Here is a 22,048-nt window from a genome sequence, read left to right as displayed (position 1 = left end):
GTCCTTCCAGTGAGTACTCAGGACTGATTTCCTTCAGAATTGATTGGTTTGATCTTCTTGCAGTCCATGGGACTCTCAAGAGTCTCCTCCAGCACCATAATTCAGAAGCATCAATTCTTCGGCGCTCAGCCTTCTTGATGATCCAGCTCTCACTTCCATACATCACTACTGGGAAAACCATAGCTTTAACTATACGGACCTTTGTTGGCAAGGTGATGTCTCTGCTTTTTAAGATGCTGTCTAGGTTTGTCATTGCTTTCCTCCCAAGAAGCAGGCGTCTTTTAATTTCGTGACTGCTGTCACCATAGGCAATGCCCAATGTGAATCTCTGCCTCACGGCTTCTCTCCCCCTTTTCGTTTTAGGAGCGCTAGTTTCTCTCAAGCCACAAGATCCTCGTTCTTCATGAGAAGCGACCCATCTGTCCAGAAGCTGTCTCAGGGGAACGGGCACTGTGTCAACGGGGTGGGCGGGCAAGCCCACGGCTTCTACAGCTTGCCCAAGCCAAGCCGGCACAACTCGGAGCTCAGGGACAGTGCTTACGACCTTCCGAGGAGTTTCGGGTGCTACACGCACACCAAATCCAGCCTCACTGGTTCCGAAACGGATAGCGAGGAGGTGTACACCTTCAAAACCCCCAACAACACCCTTTGCAAGGACTTTGGGGAGCTGTCCACTGACTCGTACGACGTCCCTGGCACCCCTCTGTCCATTTATCAGATTCCAAGGACATTCACGCTGGACAAGAACCACAACACCCTGGGGGTGGCCTCCAATGAAACGCCCGCCACTCCCCCACCTAGGCCACCTAAACCAGGGCAGGCAGAGACACGGTGGGGCAGCCCTCAGCAGCGCCTGCTGGACAGCGAAGGCCTAGGCGTGGGCTCAGTTGCTGCTACCATTCCCAGAAGGAATACGCTGCCTGCCATGGAGAACTGCCGGCTGCATCGAGGTGAGTATCAGGGCTCTTTGCACTGGATGACTATACAGTGGCACCAGGGGTTACATACGCTTCAGGTTACAGACTCCGCTAACCCAGATACAGTACCTCAGGTTAAGAACTTTGCTTCAGGATGAGAACAGAAATCGTGCTCCAGCCGCGCAGCAGCAGCACGAGACCCCATTAGCTAAAGTGGTGCTTCAGGTTAAGAACAGTTTCAGGTTAAGAACGGACCTCCAGAAGGAATTAAGTACCGTATTTTTTGCTCTATAAGACTCACTTTTTCCCTCCTAAACAGTAAGGGGAAATGTGTGTGCGTCTTATGGAGCGAATGCAGGCTGCGCAGCTATCCCAGAAGCCAGAACAGCAAGAGGGATTGCTGCTTTCACTGCACAGCGATTCCCCTTGCTGTTCTGGCTTCTGAGATTCAGAATATTTTTTTTCTTGTTTTCCTCCTCCAAAAACTAGGTGCATCTTGTGGTCCGGTGCGTCTTATAGAGCGAAAAATACGCACTTAAACCGAGGTACCACTGTAGGTGGCTATACTGCTATGACTGCCAGTAGTTCTCCAAGGCTTTGGGCAGGAGCTGCGGTGCCTGGGCTGTTAGGGGAGGGGCAGTACCTCTCATGGGGGACACGTCATGCTCCTTCAGAAGTAGCTTGTCCACCTTTGGTCCCCACCTTGCAATCAGCTCATAGAAGCTGCCAGCATGGGACAGCAGCCATACCCCGGGAAACAGCTTCCACTGACCGACTAAAACAGCTGAGGGCAACCAGTGAGTATCCAACCCTCAGTGAGTGTCAGGGGCTGGACTGAGGAGGAATGGTGGGAGCCGCCGGCCCCTCTCCTGAACCTTCTCAAGGGCAGGAGGACAGTATTGATTTAGAACAGTGGTTTGCAGAGGGACAGAGTCCAGAGGAGGAAAGCTGGGAAATACTGGGTGAGGAACAGCAAGAAAAGGAAACTGTGATGGCCTGGGATTCGGGCTCGGGCTCGGAACCAGAGGAGTCTCAGTCTGCACCGGATCCTTTGCCTCAGGCATCATCTGAACCAAGTCTGGGGCCTGATCCTGAAGAGTCCCAGTCTGCACAGGTTCCCCTGCAACAAACACCAGCTGGGCTGAGTCAGGGGTCTGAGCCTGCCCTGGCTCCAGATGTGGGGATGACCTCGTTGCCTCCAGCTGGGCCATCACTTATAGCTGCTCCACTACAGGTTGGTTCAGGGGAGGCTGAGGCGGCCCCTGGGTCTAGTAACCCACCGACGTCTCCCGAGATGCAGAGACTAAGGTCTGAGAGAAGGAGAGACCTGAGTACTCGCAGGAGGAGTGCTCGCCTTTGGGCGAAACAGGGTGGTGAGTCGCTAGGGGATCAGGACCGGCCGCTACCCCGACAAAGATAAAAGGCTGTTGGACCTGGCCCCAGGTTGCAGGAGCAACATTGCTGTATGCTAGATCCTGCCTGAGATCCTGTACCTGTCCTTGCCTGGTTTCCTGCCTCGTGTCCTGCCTTGGCCCTGTCAGACTGACTCCCAGCGGAACCTCCAGGTTCTGGTCCGGTCCTGGACCACGTTTCACAGGTTACCCCCGGGCCCAGCACAGAAACACTAGGAGACAGCTGGCAGATTCAGTATCCTTGGACAGCATTTCTGACCCCCTCTTTCGCCTAAGACTAGACAGGCTTGGAAAGTGATAGAACAGGGGCAACCAGCTCAGATTACCCAATGTGGCATAAATTAGTAGGGACAGAGGATGTGAGCCTTTACTGGGAACAATGCCATTTCTAGAGAGAGATATACATTCCTTTGTCTTTCGCTGTGAGTATTAAAGAAACTAACTGGTAAGAACGCTCCTTTTGTTTGATTTGCTGATTCACTACCAGGGAGGAAGGGATCCGATTCCCTGAACCCTGACAGTGAGTTGGGGACTTTCCCTACATGCAAAGACAGGCTCTGGCGGCTTAAGCAGATGAGACCAAGAGTGGGTCCAAGGGCCAAGAAGGTGATTTCTGCACATGCTGTAAAGGGAAGTGTTATGTACTGAGTTGAATAGGATCCAAAAGGCAGCAGTCTGATTGGTCCTAGAACAATAGGCTCCAGAATGCAGCAGTCTGATTGGTCCTAGAACAATAGGTTCCAGAAGGCAGCAGTCTGATTGGTCCACAGGAGCCACCCAATCCAGCTCCAGGTGGAAGTGAATCCGCAACCTGATTGGTCTACAGGAGAATCCCGGAATTAGCCAATCATGTGAGGCCTATTGTGTAAATAATGTTTATAAAGCCGACATTCTGGGGGAACTTCCATTCCTCCTCACCACTATGAGCTGAATAAAGAGCATGAAATCCACTCTCGACTCCGAGTGTATTTCAGGAAGTGAGGGGCATTTGGGTCTCATCCACTTGGGAAGGGAGCCCATCTAGGAGAAGGAAATCTCTGATCCTAAACCTCCACTGCCTTGAGGGACATCTTCAGGAGAAGAAAAGGCTAAGGAGTCAACGCTCCACAAATCCAAAGTGGAGTCTCTAAGATGGTTGGATGGTACCTTGTACGCTTCCTTCCAGCAACTCCTCCAGCCATGCTGGTGTTAGACATCTTGCTCAGCTTTCCTTTGGACCATCTCGTCAAGGCTGAGAGCGGGGTCTTGTCTTCTGGGCAGCCCAGGACCTCCATACACGTTGCCCAGGCTTGCGCCCCAGAGAGGTCACTTGAGTGCTGCAGATGCAGCTGTTTCCCTTCACCCCCGGAGGCACACTCCATTGTCTCTAGAGACAGACGGATGCCAACAATACACGGACACGACACTCTTCCATCTCCATCGCTCAGAAATAGAGTTCCTGTTCCAGAAGGACCTTGATGTAAAAAAAATAGAGGTGGGACAAATTTCCTCCCAGTTCTGGGGCCCGTCCGGCTCTACTGTTAGACAGCGTGGGGCAAGAAGTGGTGGTAGCATGTTGAAGGAAAGAGCTGTATCTGTTGTGTGACCTCCATTAGTCAGTTGCCCCGAGGGTGTAGATAATGTACAACTTCATCCAACGCTCATGAAATCTGCACTCTAGGAATTTTGGCCTTTGTTCTCCATCTAAAAGGAATTGGGAGAACCCACTCAGTTGATCCTCTTAAACTTTGTTTACTGCTTGTTAACTGTGATTTCGATGTCACTGATTTCAGCTTCGTCTTGTGAAACCTATGAATATCCTCAGCACAGCAGCAGCAGTGCAGTTCAGTCGACGGAGTCTGTGAATGCTGGATTCAACTCATATCTGGTAAGCTATGGGTGCTCAGTTAGCTGGAGTCCTAAGGACTAGCAACTTGAGGTTTTCTATACATACATATATACCCTGAGATCATATTCTGAGGCCCTCATTCATGTACCCCCTCCTCAAGAGGTTCGGAGGGTGGCAACAGGAGAACGGGGCCTTCTCTGCAGTGGCTCCCCGTCTGCGGAATGCTCTCCTCAGGGAAGTTCACCTGGCACCTTCATTATACAGCTTTAGGCACCAGGCAAAAACGTTCCTTTTTAACCAGGCCTTTGGTTGTTCCGATTTACATCCGATTCCCTTTTAAAATGTGTGTGGGTTTTTTGTGGGACGGGCTGTTGGGTTGTTGTTTTCATTTTTATTATTGTGGTTTTATGTCTTGATTTTATTCTTTGCACCACCTTGAGACTCCCAGGTATAGGGCGGTATATAAATTCAATATATAAATAATATAAAATCTGTGCTTCTCAGAAAGCTACCTTGCAAAAAATTCCAAAGACCTAGTCCATGGGTAGGCAAACTAAAGCCCAGAGGCCAGTTCCGGCCCAGGTAAAGGTAAAGGTACCCCTGCCCGTACGGGCAAGTCGTGTCCGACTCTAGGGTTGTGCGCCCATCTCACTTAAGAGGCCGGGGGCCAACGCTGTCCGGAGACACTTCCGGGTCACGTGGCCAGCGTGACGAAGCTGCTCTGGCGAGCCTGCACCAGCGCAGCACACGGAAACGCCGTTTACCTTCCCGCTATAAAGCGGTACCTATTTATCTACTTGCACTTAGGGGTGCTTTCGAACTGCTAGGTGGGCAGAAGCTGGGACCGAACGACGGGAGCTCACCCCGCCGCGGGGATTCGAACCGCCGACCATGCGATCGGCAAGCCCTAGGCGCTGAGGATTTACCCACAGCGCCACCCGCGTCCCTTAACCCGCGTTCCGGCCCAGTCGCCTTCTAAATCCGGTCCACAGACAGTCCGGGAATCAGCGTGTTTTTACATGAGTAGAATGTGTCCTTTTATTTAAAATGCATCTCTATGTTATTTGTGGGGCCTGCCTGGTGTTTTTACATGAGTAGAATGTGTCCTTTTATTTAAAATGCATCTCCCACCTTCAAAATATAGTCGTCGTCCCCACAAAGTCTGAGGGACAGTGGACTGGCCCCCTGCTGAAAAAGTTTGCTGACCCCTGACCTAGAACCTGAGTTTTTCCCCTTTGCCACCTTTCCTCACCGACTCTCCTCCCATTCATGTGTCACCACTTTCTCCCTTCCCCAGCAAAACAAGGCGACGGTGGCTCGCTCTCACAGTGCGGACTCGGAAGACAACTATGTCCCCATGAACCCAGGCTCTTCGGTCCTGATCAGCACAGAGAGGTCGAATGACAACTCCCAGCACCTCTACATCCCCATGAGCCCTGGGCCACACCACCTGGACTTGATGGGCATGTCCTCCTCTACCTTCCCGGTCCACAAAGGTAGCAGCAGTTCTCAGCTGCACAGGAGGATGAGCGAAATCCAGCCCCCACCCGTCAACCGCAACCTCAAGCCAGACCGCAAAGGTAAGCTCTGCTCCCCTCCAAACCGCCCTTGGCAGACAAGATGAAATTATACAATTGAATATAAATATAGACGGGACACGGCTATGTATTGTGCGTACTTATCTACTTTTAAAAATTTTCACCTATGATCTTTTTCTTTTACTTCTTTATTTTTTCTTTGTTCTTTTTCTGATATCTTATCTTTCGTTTCACTGCTTTATTGTTAATAGCATTTTATAGAGGGGTAAAGGTAAAGGGACCCCTGACCATTAGGTCCAGTCGTGGCCGACTCTGGGGTTGCGGCGCTCATCTCGCTTTATTGCCTGAGGGAGCTGGCGTACAGCTTCTGGGTCATGTGGCCAGCATGACTAAGCCGCTTCTGGCGAACCAGAGCAGCGCACGGAAACGGCGTTTACCTTCCCGCCGGAGTGGTACCTATTTATCTACTTGCACTTTGAGGTGCTTTCAAACTGCTAGGTTGGCAGGAGCAGGGACCGAGCAACGGGAGCTCACCCCGTCGCGGGGATTCAAACCACCGCCTTTCTGATCAGCAAGTCCTAGGCTCTGTGGTTTAACCCACAGCGCCACCCACGTCCCTTTTTATAGAGGTATAAATAACTAAATATGAAAAGAGACAAAATATTCTCCAATTCAGAGCTCAAGGTAGTTTACATGGGTTTTCCCTCCCCATTTCCCCCCCTTCACAACAACCCTGTGAGGTAGGTGTAGGTACCCTAGCTTATCCCTCATTTCAGAGGACTGGGTGTTATTTTGGGAGGTTTTTTGCATTAATTTAGTTCAGGGAAGGAAAGGCCCCGCTTTCCTGCCATTTTCTTCTGTGGGCAATTCGATATTTTTGCAATGTGTGTGGCAACTGCTACGGCTTGAAGCTGCGTTTAGAGGCTAATATCCGCACCTCAGGAGGCTGCCAGTCTCTGCCATAAGAGCCTAAGAAGAACCTTCTAGATCAGGCCAACAGCTAGTCCAGCATCCTGTTCTCACAGTGGCTGACCAGATGCCTGCCAGATTCCTGTTTTTTTTATCAGTCCTGTCAGATGCAGGTGGTGGTTGCTCGTGAGTAACCAGGCAAGACTCCGACCTGTCTTTTACAGGTTCGATTGATGCAAACTATTTACAGTGGGACACGGGTGGCGCTGTGGGTTAAAGCACAGAGCCTGGGGCTTGCCAATCAGGTTGGCGGTTCGAATCCCCACAATGGGGTGAGCTCCCGTTGCTCGGTCCCTGCTCCTGCCAACCTAGCAGTTCGAAAGCACGTCAAAGTGCAAGTAGATAAATAGGTACCACTCTAGTGGGAAGGTAAACGGCTTTTCCGTGCGGTGCTCTGGTTCGCCAGAAGCGACTTAGTCATGCTGCCCACATGACCCGGAAGCTGTACACTGGCTCCCTCGGCCAATAAAGCAAGATGAGCGCCGCAACCCCAGAGAGGTCTGTGACTGGACCTAATGCTCAGGGGTCCCTTTACCTTTTTATTTACAGTGCAGAAACTCAATGTTCATGTCCGTCTTAGTCACTTGCAGAATCTGGGAGTGGCCCCTTCTGGCTTCTGCCCCAACAGAAGAGCTTTGGTACCCCAAGCCTCCACCTCCCTTCCTTACGTTTCACCCCTCTGCGCAGAAGGGGTGTGCGTCCCTCCTGGGCATCCTGGCTATGTGAGGCGCTGGGGCTCTCAGCAGCATCCTCGAGCCCCTCCCCCACTTGGCTGGTCCCTTCTCTATCTCCTTCACTGGAGGTGTGGCTTTCCTCACCGCTGGAGGAGGAGCTGCTCCTCAGGATTTTTGGAGGCACTCTGTATCCCAACGGCCCCCCTGCCTCCCTCCCCTGTTCCGATGGCAGTCCCCTGACAAGTCCATTCAATCAAGTGTCCGTTAAACGATTGCTCAGGCCTTACTCAGATCTCTTTCCGCTCCAGCAAAGCCAACGCCTCTGGACTTGAGGAACAACACCGTTATCGATGAACTTCCCTTCAAGTCGCCGGTCACCAAATCCTGGTCTAGGCCTGGGTGAGTAAAGGACCCCTTGTCCGCTACAGACCAGGCTTGGCTGCTCTCAAAACGACCAGCCTCCTTAAGTGAAGATCTTGCCCATGAAACAGGGCAAAGGCCCTCCATGGGGTCAACAGAGGGTTAAAGAAGGGCTTTTTCACACTTCCGTTTTCCGCTCCTCTTTCCCCCGGGAAAACTCGCAGTTTCAACACTTAATCGGAACAAACAGCAAACAGTGAGTTCTCCGTGGATTGTCGTTGGTTCTGATTTAGCACCAAAGAGCAAGTTTTCCGGGGGAAAGCTGTTGGGGCATGTGCAGAGTCCTCATTCAACACTCCAGCAGATTGTGCAAATGGGGGTGTTATGTACTGAGTTGAATAGGATCCAAAATGCAGCAGTCTGATTGGTCCTAGAACAATAGGATCCAGAATGCAGAGTCTGATTGGTCCTAGAACAATAGGATCCAGAATGCAGCAGTCTGATTGGTCCACAGGAGCCACCCAATCCAGCTCCAGGTGGAAGTGAATCCGCAGCCTGATTGGCCTATATTTCGGGGGGGGGGGGTAAACAGGATGTGTAAGGGACCTCGCCTCGCCCAACTCATCTTCTCAACTTCTCATTACAGCCAGACCTTCAACTCCAACTTTTCCCAATACTGTCGTCCCATCTCCACCCAGAGCATCACCAGCACAGACTCCGGAGACAGCGAAGAGAATTATGTGGCCATGGTAAGTCCCTGCAGAATCCATCTCTCAGTACAACCCAAGTTCTCTCTCTGTAGTCCATTTTCCTCCCTTGTGGTCCCAACCCCACCTCACATTTTAGCAGAGGGTGAGCAGCAATGGAACCCCTGGTGGCTGCCCTCCATCTTTTGTTGTTGTTCTTTAGTCGTTTAGTCGTGTCCGACTCTTCGTGACCCCATGGACCAGAGCACGCCAGGCACTCCTGTCCTCCACTGCCTCCTGAAGTTTGGTCAAACTCATGTTGGTAGCTTCAAGAACACTGTCCCACCATCTCATCCTCCGTCGTCCCCTTCTCCTTGTGCCCTCCATCTTTCCCAACATCAGGGTCTTTTCCAGGGAGTCTTCTCTTCTCATGAGGTGGCCAAAGTATTGGAGCCTCAGCTTCAGGATCTGTCCTTCCAGTGAGCACTCAGGGCTGATTTCCTTCAGAATGGATTGGTTTGATCTTCTTGCAGTCCATGGGACTCTCAAGAGTCTCCTCCAGCACCAGAATTCAAAAGCATCAATTCTTTGGCGATCAGCCTTCTTTATGGTCCAGCTCTCACTTCCATACATCACTACTGGGAAAACCATGAGCAGAAGTCCAAGAACAGACCTTGGCCTCTGATTGTGGTTTCTTTTTCACTTGTTCCTTCTTTATTTGTCTTTTCCAGCAAAACCCTGTCTCTGCCTCGCCCATCCCCAGCGGCACAAGCAGCCCAGCCACGAAAAAGAGCACAGGAAATGTCGATTACCTGGCTCTGGACTTCCAGCCAAGCTCACCTGGCCCTCACAGAAAGGTATAGCCCAAAGACTTTACATTAATCAAATGGGATGCAAACAAGGAATGTTCTGTCCCATTCAAGCAATGTACTTTCCCCTAGCCCTGGTGATTATCTAATATTTATTAGCTGGATTTCCCATAAAAAGATTTCTGAACTTTGAATTTTATTGTCATTCATGTTTTTATACTGTATTTTATGCTGCTTTTACAATTAAGTGTTTTAAATTAAATTAAGTGTTTTAAATTAAAGTGTTAGCCGCCCTGAGCTTGGTTTTTGAACTGGGAAGGGCGAGGTATAAATAAAAAAATATTATTATTATTATTATTATTATTATTATTATTATTATTATTACAGTGGTGCCTCGCAAGCAGTGGCGTAGCGTGGGGGGTGCAGGGGGGGCTGGCCGCACCGGGCGCAACATCTGGGGTTAGGGCAAATCCACAGGTTAGGGGGCGCAAATCCACGGGTTAGGGGGCGCAAATTACTTGCCTTGCCCCGGGTGCTGACAACACACGCTACGCCACTGCTCGCAAGACGAAATTAATTCGTTCCGCGAGTTTTGTCGTCTTGCGATTTTTTTCCTCTTGCGAAGCACGGTGTCGGGAAAGTTTTGGAAAAGCTTCAAAAATCACCAAAGTCTTTAAAATCCTCAAAAAAGGCTACCACACCGCGTTCTATGAGTTGCTCCTCAAAGTCAAGTCGCAACTGTATTAACGGTGTTAAGAAAAAGGAAACAAACTTGCAAGACGTTTCCGTCTTGCGAAGCAAGCCCATAGGGAAAATCGTCTTGCGAAGCAGCTCAAAAAACAAAAACCCTTTCGTCTAGCAAGTTTTTTGTCTTGCGAGGCATTCGTCTTGCGAGGTACCACTGTATTATTATTAATTATTATTATTATTATTATTATTATTATTATTATTATTATTATTATTATTATAGCACCCTCTGAACTATACATGGCTTGTGTATCATAATCATTATTATTATCATTATCATCATTATTTCAATTTGTATACTACGCTATACCTGCAGGTCTCAGGGCGGTTCACAACGTAAAATCACAATATAAAACCACAAAATGCATAATAAAAATAAAAAAACAATAACAACCCAATAACGGCCCCACAACACATTTTTAAAAAGCATTAGGTGTCTGTCAGCCAAAGGCCCGGTTAAAGAGGAATGTGTGCAAGAGAACCAACTGTTGCTCCACCCAGTTTTGCCTCTTGGCACACCCACCACCTGGTATATGGCCCCCAAAAGGTTTTGTATAAGGGAATGTGGCCCCCAGACTGAAAAGGATTCCCTTCTCTCTCCACCCCCTGCCACCCACTCTGTTTTGGGGTAGATGTGCAACCACGTTCAACTGTTTTGTGCTTCCTTGTGGTGGAGCCAGTGTGGTGTAGTGGTTAAGAGTGGTAGACTCGTAATCTGGTGAACCGGGTTCGCTTCCCCGCTCCTCCACATGCAGCTGCTGGGTGACCAAGGGCCAGTCACACTTCTCTGAAGTCTCTCAGCCTCACTCACCTCACAGAGTGTTTGTTGTGAGGGAGAAAGGGAAAAGGAGAATGTTAGCCCCTTTGAGACTCCTTCGGGTAGTGATAAAGCGGGATATCAAATCCAAACTTCTTCTTCTTCTTCCTTCTTCCCTGTCACCAGCCCTCCACATCCTCGGTTGCCTCAGACGAGAAGGTCGACTATGTACAAGTCGACAAGGAGAAGACGCAAGCTTTGCAAAGCACCATGCAGGAGTGGACAGACGTCCGGCAGTCTTCGGAGCCCAACAAGGCGGTGAAGTAATAGCCGGCGGAGGTACACCAGGATAAAGAGAGAGAGGAAAAAAAGAGAGCCTTCCAGAAGGGCAAAGACTAAATACTTCTGCCCATCAAGGCGCTGGGCCTACCGGCCGTCGTTCAGCAAGGACTGCTAGCGCCAGGGTCGGCTAAGAAAGCAAAGTTCACTTCAGGGGGGAAAACATGGCTGACAACTGCTTACCAGTGCTAAAGGATGCCAGAGCTCCTGGTGGATAAATTATCTGCAAAATTCAACATAGCAATACTGGGAATTTTGACGCCCTGCATGCTTTCAGTCATCACCAGACCCGCCTTGTATCCACTGTTTTCTCCTCTTCTTCAAAGTACACCTGCCCCGAGCCAAACTGGTGCCAGTATGGCAGAATGCTGGGCTTCTGCTGGGATCTTTGGGTCTCCCTTTTGCCTCCCTCTTCCGTCTCCTGATCCCTTTACAGAAAAGAAAGTGGCCGGACGTCGGCTCTAATCACGTTTGATTTTCAGCAAAGCCTGTGGAAGCGCTGGTTTTTGTTTACCTTGCAAATTACAGGCACCCTTGTCCTCAGAGCACTTAGGAGAGCTTTTCTTGTGAGGATGGTGGGTTGTAAGGAAACAACCACTGCTCGTTGGCATATATCAGTTTCTTGAAAAAGTGTGTTGGTTCCCCTCCGAGATTCTCCTTTGCAAATCTTAATGTCGAATCTTTTCTGAATTCTTGCATATTGTTGAACATTCGCGGAATATTTGATATCTGTATCTGATATCCTGTAATGTTTGAGTTCAGCCTTTGATGTTTGACAAGTGTTTGATAGCTGGTGTGCAGTTGTGCTTAGTAGGTGAGTGAGTTTGATGTCTGGCAGCTCAAGAGATGCGCAGTTGAGACCGTCAGACGAGCCCTGTCAGGTTGTGCTAAAGGTCTATCCAGGCCGACGTTCCGTTTCCAGGAATAGCCACTGTTCATGTCCGATGCTTGCCAATAAATCTAGCGCACTCAAAACTCGTTAGAACTTTTCGCGTTTTCAAAACGAAAATTCAGACGTTGGTGAAAGGTTGAATATTTACAAATATTCAGCCGTCATGTGTTGGAATTTGCCAATTGCTTTGATGCTCAGTCCGGGGGCAAAACACACTAAAAAAAAGGACCTGTTTCACCAGATGTCAGCAAAATTGCCCTGTTAGGTTTGAACCCTGTCTCACGGTAATCCTCCAGATGTTTTGGGATTACAACTCACATCATCCCTAGCTAACAGGACCAGTGGTCAGGGATGATGGGAATTGTAGTCCCAAAACATCTGGAGGGCAGAGTTTGCCTATGCCTGATCTAGTCTAATTACCTGCAATGCAGGAATACGCCGCTGTCCCATACAGGAATTGAACTTGCAACCTTGGCATGATCCGCACCATGCTCTGACCAACTGCTCTAGAATAGTGAGATTCTAGTTCTTTAACCCTTCTAGAATATCCATGTGTTTTTTCATGTAGCTGAGAGATTCCTTTTGGATTTAATATTGGACCATCAGCAGACACCCCTCCCTTCCCCGCAAAAAAACGACAACCTTAAAAGCACTTCTGGGGCCCCCAGCGTAATGTGGTAAGTGCATGGGGAGCTCTGTATATGAAGCTGCCTTATGCCGAGTCCATTATTACCGACTCGGACTGGCAGCATCCCTCCAGAGTCTCAGTTAGAAAGAAGAATCTTTTCCTGTTACCTGAAACCTTATCCATCTAACTGGAAATGCTGGAAATGGAACCATCTGCATACAACTCATTGGCTCTACTAATAAATAATAATAATAATAATATTTTTTTATTTATATCCCGCCCTTCCCAGTTCAGAAAACCGGGCTCAGGGCGGCTAACAACAAATTTAAAACACTTAATTGATGCAACAAAAAACAGCATAAAATACAGTATAAAACGGGAATAAATTCAGTATTCAAAAATAAATTTAGGAGGGAAATCCACCCAATAAACATTAGATGATCGCTAGGGCTAGCTGGCTAAATTAGTCCTATTTGGGCGAGCGAAGAGACCAGGGGATTATTAGCTGTGGGATCCCAGAGCGGGTAATCTTCATAAAAAGGGGAGGGGGAAGGGAAGGAAGAGGAATAAAAGATCAGGCTAAGTTCAAATGGAAAGCCAGGAGGAATAGCTCTGTCTTACAGGCCCTGCGGAAGGAAGTGAAATCCTGCAGGGCCTCATGGGACAGAGCATTCCACCAGGTCGGAGCCATCACTGAGAAGGCCCTGGCCCTGGTGGAGGATAATCTGACTTCCTTAGGGCCCGGGACCTCTAAACTATGGTTATTCATGGACCTTAGGGTCCTCTGTGGGGCATACCAGGAGAGGCGGTCCTGTAAATACTGCTAAGCTAGAGCCTAAAACAGGGTGCTGTGAATGGTGGTCAGGGGTGCGGCAGGCAACACTCGCCTCTGTCCCTCTTTCCTTCCCACCCTCCTTGATGCCCTCTCACGTCTCTACCTCCCAAACAGCTGTTGGTTGCAGCAGCCCTGGCTACAAGCTGCCCAGACGAGTGGTGCCTCTGGAAAAAACCTCTTTGGGGCACTGGGGGGCAGCTCAGAGGCCAGGGGTGGCAGCAGCGGCTGCCCAGAGCACTCCCAAGGAGAGGAGAGGAGGCCGAGGGAACCCTCCACGAGGCAGGGTGTTCAAAAAGGGGTGAGAGGCTGCCAGCTCTGCAGGCAAGGGGGGGCATAACTGGGCTCCTGAGCCTCGCAGAAAGAATGCAGTTGGTCAAGGGAGCTATGGACTCAAAAAGGTTGAAGACCTCTGGCCTAAAGGTACAACCTCCACCCGTACCTGAGCATAGGCAGACTCACGTCCAGCACTGTCCTGTCCTTTTTTTACACAGAAGTAAGTCCCACCGTGTTCAATGGAGCTATTTCCCAGGTGTGTATTGGACCGCCGCCGTAATGTGGTGCATTGTTATGCCATTATACCGGGTAACACAGGGGGTGGGGATAAAGGATTGCATTTCTTGGAGCTTGCTTCTCGGTGTGGATGAGGATGGGTTGCAGCGGGGGCCGAAGAATGCTATTTGGTGTGATCTCCGCTGCTTCCTTGCATGCCAGGATCCGTCCACCTTATTCTACCTGGCTCTACGCCACCGACGAACGACACCATCCTCGTGCCCTGTGAATGCTTGCTCAGAGGTAAGCCCTATTGTGTCCAGTAGCGCTTACTCCCAGGGGAGTGTGTTTAGGATCGCAGCCTCGATTAGCATATCGTCGTGACCTTCCTTTGCACTTTTGTACAGGTTATCGCGGGTAGCCGGCGAAAGCTGTGACGTCGCGAATTGTGCACTGACTGTTAAAAAAAACAACAGCTGTACCTTTGCAAAAGGATTTCTTTCCATGCTTAGCTTTCTGGAAAGCGTATTTCTGTAATTCTAGGTGGTAGAGCACTGGTCTGTGGCAAACCCTGCCTTGAGATTCCATGCAATTCGTGAGAATTCAGAACTTCTGCTGAGTCAGACTTTTTCTGCTGAGTCAGCCCAGGTCCACATTCTCTTTCTGACTTGATCCAGGAAGATGGCCATGGGAAGCTTGCATACAGTGGATGCTCGGGTTGCAAACGTGATCCATGCGGGATGCACGTTCACAACACACCGGGTTGCTATTCGGCGCTTCTGCGCATACGCAAAGCATGATTTAGCACTTCTGCGCATGCGCAGCCACCAAAACCCAGAAGTAACCCGTTCCGGTACTTCCGATTTTTGGTGGTCCGCAACCCCAAAAAACGCAACCTGAAGCATCTGTAACCCGAGCTATGACTGTACAAGGGATTACACGGCAGCAATCCTTTTTTTCTTGGTGTTGGCAGGTATACTGCCCGTATACACCGGGGTCCCACTTAATAGCCAACGGCTTACAGTGGTACCTCGGGTTAAGTACTTAATTCGTTCCCGAGGTCCGTGCTTAACCTGAAACTGTTCTCAACCTGAAGCACCACTTTAGCTAACGGGGCCTCCTGCTGCTGCCGCGCCGCCGGAGCACAATTTCTGTTCTCATCCTGAAGCAAAGTTTTTCACCTGAAGCACTCTTTCTGGGTTAGCAGAGGCTGTAACCTGAAGCGTATGTAACCCGAGGTTCCACTGTATTTTCTCAGGCCAGGGCTGTTTCCCAGGGTCCCCGCCACCATTATTTCAGAACATGTGCAAATGAAAACAGCAGCATTGTGAGACTCTGGTTCACAGTGGAAACCCGCCTCTGGGACAAAGAGGGGAACTGGTTGTCTCTGGCACAGAAAATAAACCTCTTTTAACAGTGCTGTGGGTGGGGAACTGCTGTATCGCCTCCTTCGTGCTAGTGTCCCAACTCCCCCTCGTGTCCCAACTCTCATCAGCCCCAGTCAGCAAGGTCAGAGATAATAGAATTGTAGATGGCCAAGGGCCATCTAGTCTAACCCCCATAATGTAGGGTGATGGGAGTCCAACAGCCACAGGTCCCCTACACTAGAGTCTTTGTTTAGGCATAGACCTACATTTCATCCTCCAGCAAAGACTTGGAGGTGATAACAACTGCCATGTGAGTGCACCTTATAATCTCAAGACTGCAAGTGAGGGTTATGGTTTGCAGCAAGGAGGCTAGGGCAAAATTTCTGGCTTTCTACATGCAGGGAAGTCTGCTCGGTCATCCAGCTTCTGCAGACCCCTCCCTACCTGCAGTCTGAAGCAAAACAGTCTGCTTGCCAGTGTGGTATAGTGGTTAAGAGCGGTAGACTCGTAATCTGGTGAACTGGGTTCGATTCCCCGCTCCTTCGCATGCAGCTGCTGGGTGACCTTGGGCTAGTCACACTTCTCTGAAGTCTCTCGGCCTCACTCACCTCACAGAGTGTTATAGGGGAGGAAGGGAAAGGAGATTGTGAGCCGCTTTGAGACTCCTTCGGGTAGTGATAAAGCGGGATATCAAATCCAAACTCTTCTTCTTGCAAGTATAGATACATGTCAGAAAGATGGGCATCGCACTTCCTTTTCCATCCTAAATGTGCAGGCTGGCACTGCCCACTAGAATGGCACCTGAATTTCACTTTAGAGAAAATGCAGTGACTGTTTTGTCCACCAGGCTAAGATCGTTGCTTTTTCCACTGTCTTAAGAACCACAAATGCCTCTGAAATGTCTGTTTCTGACACCCACCGCTGACATTGCTCAGATCTCTTCTCATTCCCTTTCTTCTTGCATGATGACTGATTCTTGGCTTTTCTTGCACACTGCTTGTGTCCCACAAAGTATTTGGGTTTGCTCCATGAGAGGCTGTTTGGACGGTCTGATTTGCAGCACATTGTTTAAAAAATGGTGAGCTGCTAGTGGTCTCCAACCCTATAAGAAAGATAGTGTTTCAGTTCCCTACCTCACAGGAGCGTTGTGGGCACTAAGAACAGGGGAAAGAGCATTTTAGCTGGAGCCTAAACTATATGTGGGGACACGGGTGGCGCTGTGGGTTAAACCACAGAGCCTAGGACTTGCCGATCAGAAGGTCGGCAGTTTGAATCCCCACAACAGTGTGAGCTCCTGTTGCTCGGTCCCTGCTCCTGCCAACCTAGCAGTTCGAAAACACGTCAAAGTGCAAGTAGATAAGTAGGTACTGCTCCGGCGGGAAGGTAAACGGCGTTTCCGTGTGCTGCTCTGGTTCACCAGAAGCGGCTTAGCCATGCTGGCCACATGACCCGGAAGCTGTACGCCGGCTCCCTTGGCCAATAAAGCAAGATGAGCGCCGCAACCCCAGAGTCGGTCACGACTGGACCTAATGGTCAGGGGTCCCTTTACCTTTAAACTATATGTGACACCACTATGGCATTCCAGCAACCAATATTGCAATTGTAATGAAGGGACATTTCTCTGCCTCGCTGACTCCAAACACTGTTAAAAGCCCTAATCAAAATGGCGGAGACTTCAAACGGATTAGGACACTGAGCAGTTGTTCTGATCCACCAACGTCATCAAACACAATGAACCATTCCCTGCCAGTTTGATGGGCAATGAATTCTACTTGTTGGGGAAACCAAGGAGGGGAAGAGAAAATAGCAATAAATGTGAATCAGCCTTCACTGCGAAGGCACATTATCGGATGCATCAGGTGCATAATTAGAAAAGAAAATACTTCTTTTTAATGTCAGGCATTTCCCCAGTTGTTGACAGCTTGGAAAACTCTGAAACGGAAGGGTATTGAGATTATTTATTTTTCTAGCAGAGTTTCCAGAGGCACCTCAGCTTTTGCAAACTTAACCAAGAGCCTAATGCCCCTCCCAGGTTCTCAGATATTGGTTTCTCTGAAGTGGTAAAAACCTGTGTCTGAGATGAAGGTGAAGGTTCATATGACACAAGAATGAAGGAAGCTGGCTTACAGACGGTTGGACCATCTAGCCCAGTTATGTCTACACTGGCTGGCAGAAGCTCTCCAGGGTTTGACGCAAGGGGGCTTTCCCAGTCCTACCTGGAGAAGCAACCTAGGACCTTTTGCATGCAAAGTGGACGTACTCTGCCACTAAACACCACCACCTCCCCAGGCACCTGCTATGTTTCTGCACACACACATTGCCTTGCCTCCCCGACCATGCTGTTTTCTACGTGCAGGGGTTTTGATTTTAGTAGTCAGCTGAGTTCCCACCTGCGTGGTGTACACGGAGACACAGCTTTGTCACTGGTATGAGGGCACGATTTCTAAGCAATTCCCAGACTTCCTGGGCAGGGCGGCAGCTGCATTCAGATAGACACATCCTATCCTGGCTGCTCCAGGGATTTGGGAAAGGATGGGTGGCAAGGTTTTCTTGGGTGATCGCTACAGGATCACAAGAAGCAGCCCCTTTGACCTTTGAATCAGGCCCCTCTCTGATAGCTACCTGGGTTCCAACATGCCGGGCTTTGACAGGCAGCCCGCCATGGGGCTCCCACTCAGTCCAAACTGTCAAGCGTATCCTTGTGGGGCCGTTCATTGAAACGCCGGTTTTCACATTCCACTCTAAACTCAAACCCTACAGCTTCCATTGGAAGCACCCAGACTGCATCTTCCTCTACTAACCTCTAGTCATGAAAGACATCGCCTTGCATGTTCTAGCGCTGTTGAGTTTTCCTATCGACAGCTATTAGCCATGATGATTAAATTCCACTTCTGCTGTTGCTAAAATCCCAGTTGCTAGAAATCACAGGCAGGGAGAGTGCTGTTTACATTCAGGTTCTGCGGTTGCGGATTTCTGATTGTGGAATTTGTTTGACCTCTGTGAGAACAGGATGCTGGACTAGATTACCTGACCCAGAAGAGTTCTTACCATCTCCATCCCTGCTCCCCTTCATCAGCTTCTCATTTATAGAGGTGAGTGACAGGGAGCCGGAATAGAATCCCCATATGCATGCCAGAAACAGAAATGGGGTCACGTGACCACCATGTGGGTCACATGATGAGAAAAGCAAACCCGGTGAGCTGGACATGACATCGCCAGCTGCCGAAATAAATGCTATGCGCTCGTTTTCCCATTTTTACAAGACAGAGATTTGTCCTACTCCATTTTGCACAATAATTCAGAGCAGCATCCAGTTGGGTATTTTACCAAGAGTTTGCATTTTGAGGGGTGCCACCCTAGCAGTTCCTAGTGGTGTGAATTCATAATAAACAGGTAAGATCGGAGGGGGGGGGTGTCCCAACCAGGCAAAACCAGCATGGCCTGGTATCGACACCCAGCATGCTCAAAACCGCCAGACTTCATGCCTGCTCTGGGCTGGGGCCAGTGTGGTGTAGTGGTTAAGAGCGGGAGACTCGTAATCTGGTGAACCGGGTTCGCTTCCCCGCTCCTCCACACGCAGCTGCTGGGTGACCTTGGGCTAGTCACACTTCTCTGAAGTCTCTCAGCCCCACTCACCTCACAGTGTTTGTTGTGGTGGAAAGGAGAATGTTAGCCGCTTTGAGTCTCCTTAGGGTAGTGATAAAGCGGGATATCAAATCCAAACTCCTCCTCTTCTACCCACCTTTCCCAGGTGTAGGCATGCCTAGCCACTGGGGCACACAGCTGCAACAAGTTGTGCTTTAAAATTCCCCGCAATGGCAGGGTGGGTAATTAAAATGATGGGTTGCTGCACATGAGAGGCAGTATTTCAGAAGGATCACGACACCAGTTTGCTAGTAGTGCACACACACCCACCCAAAAAAGCTCAGGAGTGTGTGGGCTGTCGGTTCTTAATATACACATTACCTCAACAAGGGGCAATTTTGTGTATCTACAGCAGCCAATTGGCGTGGCCTCGTTCCTTCTCCCCTCCCCATGCAAGCATTCTGATCATCTGCTTGGAGAATTCCACGCTGCTCATCTGGCACCACTGCATCATGGGTTTTGTATTCCAAAAGTACCAACAGGAAGAGGAGCTCTACAAGTCTTCAGTGATAGAGCCCTCCAACTGTACCATATAGCGTAGAAATGGGGGACCTGTAGCCACGCAGCTGTTGTTTGAGTAGTACTCCCATCAACCCTGGTTACTGATTATGCGGATGGGAGTCCGCGCAGTTCAATAGCACAAATCGCAGGTTTCTGATTTGTGGAAGCAGGACATAAGGTTGATGGCATTGGGTATTGCTGCAAAACCAAACAGCCCTGTTAGATGCCTAAAGCAGGGGTCAGCAAGCTTTTTCAGCCGTGAGCTGGTCCACCGTCCCCCAGCCCATATATTTTGAAGGGGGGGAAATGAACAAATTCCTATGCCCCACAAATAACCCAGAGATGCATTTTAGATAAAAGGACACATTCTACTCATGTAAAAACACGCTGATTCCTGGACTGTCCGTTGGCCGGATTTAGAAGGCGATTGGGCCGCATCTGGCCCCCGGGCCTTAGGTTGCCTACCCATGGCCTAAAGCATCCATGTAGCCTGGTGGCATTCGGATAAAGGGCTATTTACAGATGGACTTGGTAGTTCTATGGATAGACATCAGATACGGCTTTTCGGAAACCAGGGTTCAATAAACCAAGGATCTACATCAGCAGTAGGGAGCATGGGGCCCTGCAGATGTTAGTGAACTCCAGCTCCCACCAGCCCCAGCTCAGTAAGATGGGAGTTGTATTCCACAACATCCTGAGAGTCTCAGGTCCCCTGTTGCCGAGTCTACAGAATGGAAACATTTGACTGTTAATGCAAACCTTTTCACCAGGTGCGGAGAACATCTGGCCCTCCAGATGTTGGGCTGCAAGAATGGTCAAACATCGTGAGGTTGTAGTGAAGCAACGTCTGGAGGGCCAAAAGCTCGCCACATCCGATTTAGGGTCATTTTATAATGTGTCCCCAAAAGCAACTCGATGAGGAGCCTTTAAGGGCATTTAATAAAAGGAACATTGTGCTTTAGTTACTTTGCTATGAATGTCCTAAAATGAATGGCTGTTTTTGGTGAAGGGGGTAAGAAATGATTTATTTCATAAGAATACTTTTGGGGGGTTTTTTAGGAGGACAAAAAAAAATAGTCTCTTTTTAAAAATGTGTACAGCGTGTTCGTCTTGTGGTGTCGCCATTTGAGCTGGCTATTAATTTTTCTAGTCGCTGTGGATTGCTAATCCCTTAAATTATTAATTTATTCTTTGTGAGGGTTTTTTTGTTGTTGTTTATAAAAAAAAAGACACTTTCGACACACTTATCCTGTAAAACTGATCTTGCGCTTAACCTAGATAATACTTTTTTTAAAGAAAAGAAACTTATTATTTTTGCTGTTGAATAAATGTGACCTGTGCCTAAAAGCAAAAAACGTGTGTGTCTCTCTCTGTTATTAACTAGCACAATTAGGAGAGCAGGCTGTCGAGGGAGTTGCTATTTATAATGCTAATTAAAGTACTCGCCGGTGCATTTTAAGTGTTCAGAAGAGCGCTAAATCCCTTGCAGGCGACCGCAGTGCCTGGTGACAGACAGTCAGGTTGAGTATCCATAGCAATGACCACAGGAAGAATGACCACTGGGAGGAGCGCAGAGAGAATAAATGCTATGGTGAATCTGCAGCAGCACAACTGGACGCCTTCATCTGCCCCAGCTGCAGCGAAACATGTCCCACCTGTATCGGTCTCTGCAGCCACTGCAGGTGCTGAAACTCTCCAAAGGTTTGACTTCACCCCCAAAGGCGCACTCCTCCATTGTCTCCCGAGACAGATGGATGCCAACAGAGAGACAGATGCTATACTACGCAAGTAGGAATGGACACAGCCACACCATGCACTGAAATTGCTTTTATACCACTTTGACACTCGTGGTTTCTTCTAAAGAATCTTGGAAACTAGCTTTCCAAAGGGCCTCCTAACACCTCTCAGCGAGGGACGCGGGTGGCGCTGTGGGTAAAACCTCAGCGCCTAGGACTTGCCGATCGCATGGTCGGCGGTTCGAATCCCCGCGGTGGGGTGCGCTCCCGTCGTTCGGTCCCAGCGCCTGCCAACCTAGCAGTTCAAAAGCACCTCCGGGTGCAAGTAGATAAATAGGGACCGCTCCGGCGGGAAGGTAAACGGCGTTCCGTGTGCTGCGCTGGCTCGCCAGATGCAGCTTGTCACGCTGGCAACGTGACCCGGAAGTGTCTGCGGACAGAGCTGGCCCCCGGCCTATAGAGTGAGATGAGCGCACAACCCTAGAGTCTGGCAAGACTGGCCCGTACGGGCAGGGGTACCTTTACCTTTACCTTTAACACCTCTCAGCAACCTTGAGAAACTATCATTCCAAAGATTCTTTGGGGGTAAGTCATGACCATTACAACAAGCAGATTGGTGTGGATGCGACCATTCATAATCTGTCCTGGCTCGTGTTTTTAAGTGAAAGGTGGGCAGTAAAGTCCTACACCCCCTGGGAAGGTGTGCCAAAGACCACAGGAAAACACCAGATCTCTCCAAAGGTGTAGAGAAAGCACAGAGAGAGGGATTCAAGGTTAAGAGCTCCTTTCTTGCCCCTACGGAAACTTCCGCTGTGTGGCTGCCATTAAGAATTTCAATTTCTGCAGAGCTGAGAAGAACGAACGAAATTTCCGCTGAGCTCCTGCTCTCATCAAGGCGCAAAATAGAAAGAAAATGAGG

General features: G+C 49.4%; 1 protein-coding gene across 1 annotated transcript in view; it reads left to right on the top strand.

The window, feature by feature from the left end:
• GAB2 (GRB2 associated binding protein 2) overlaps window positions 1-12,014 on the top strand; it is a 160,073-nt gene extending 148,059 nt beyond the window's left edge. Inside the window, exons 4-10 of the mRNA XM_028725937.2 lie at window positions 364-950; window positions 4,102-4,196; window positions 5,455-5,737; window positions 7,647-7,737; window positions 8,345-8,447; window positions 9,116-9,241; window positions 10,884-12,014. Coding sequence (XP_028581770.1) covers window positions 364-950; window positions 4,102-4,196; window positions 5,455-5,737; window positions 7,647-7,737; window positions 8,345-8,447; window positions 9,116-9,241; window positions 10,884-11,024 — 1,426 coding nt within the window. The 3' untranslated portion in view covers window positions 11,025-12,014. The remainder of the gene's footprint in view (window positions 1-363; window positions 951-4,101; window positions 4,197-5,454; window positions 5,738-7,646; window positions 7,738-8,344; window positions 8,448-9,115; window positions 9,242-10,883) is intronic.
• Window positions 12,015-22,048: the final 10,034 nt, after the last annotated feature.

Source organism: Podarcis muralis, chromosome 4, assembly GCF_964188315.1.
Source record: "Podarcis muralis chromosome 4, rPodMur119.hap1.1, whole genome shotgun sequence".
Classification (NCBI taxonomy): domain Eukaryota; kingdom Metazoa; phylum Chordata; class Lepidosauria; order Squamata; family Lacertidae; genus Podarcis; species Podarcis muralis.
Note: the sequence above shows the minus strand (reverse complement) of the source record. Positions and strands in the feature narration are given on the sequence as shown.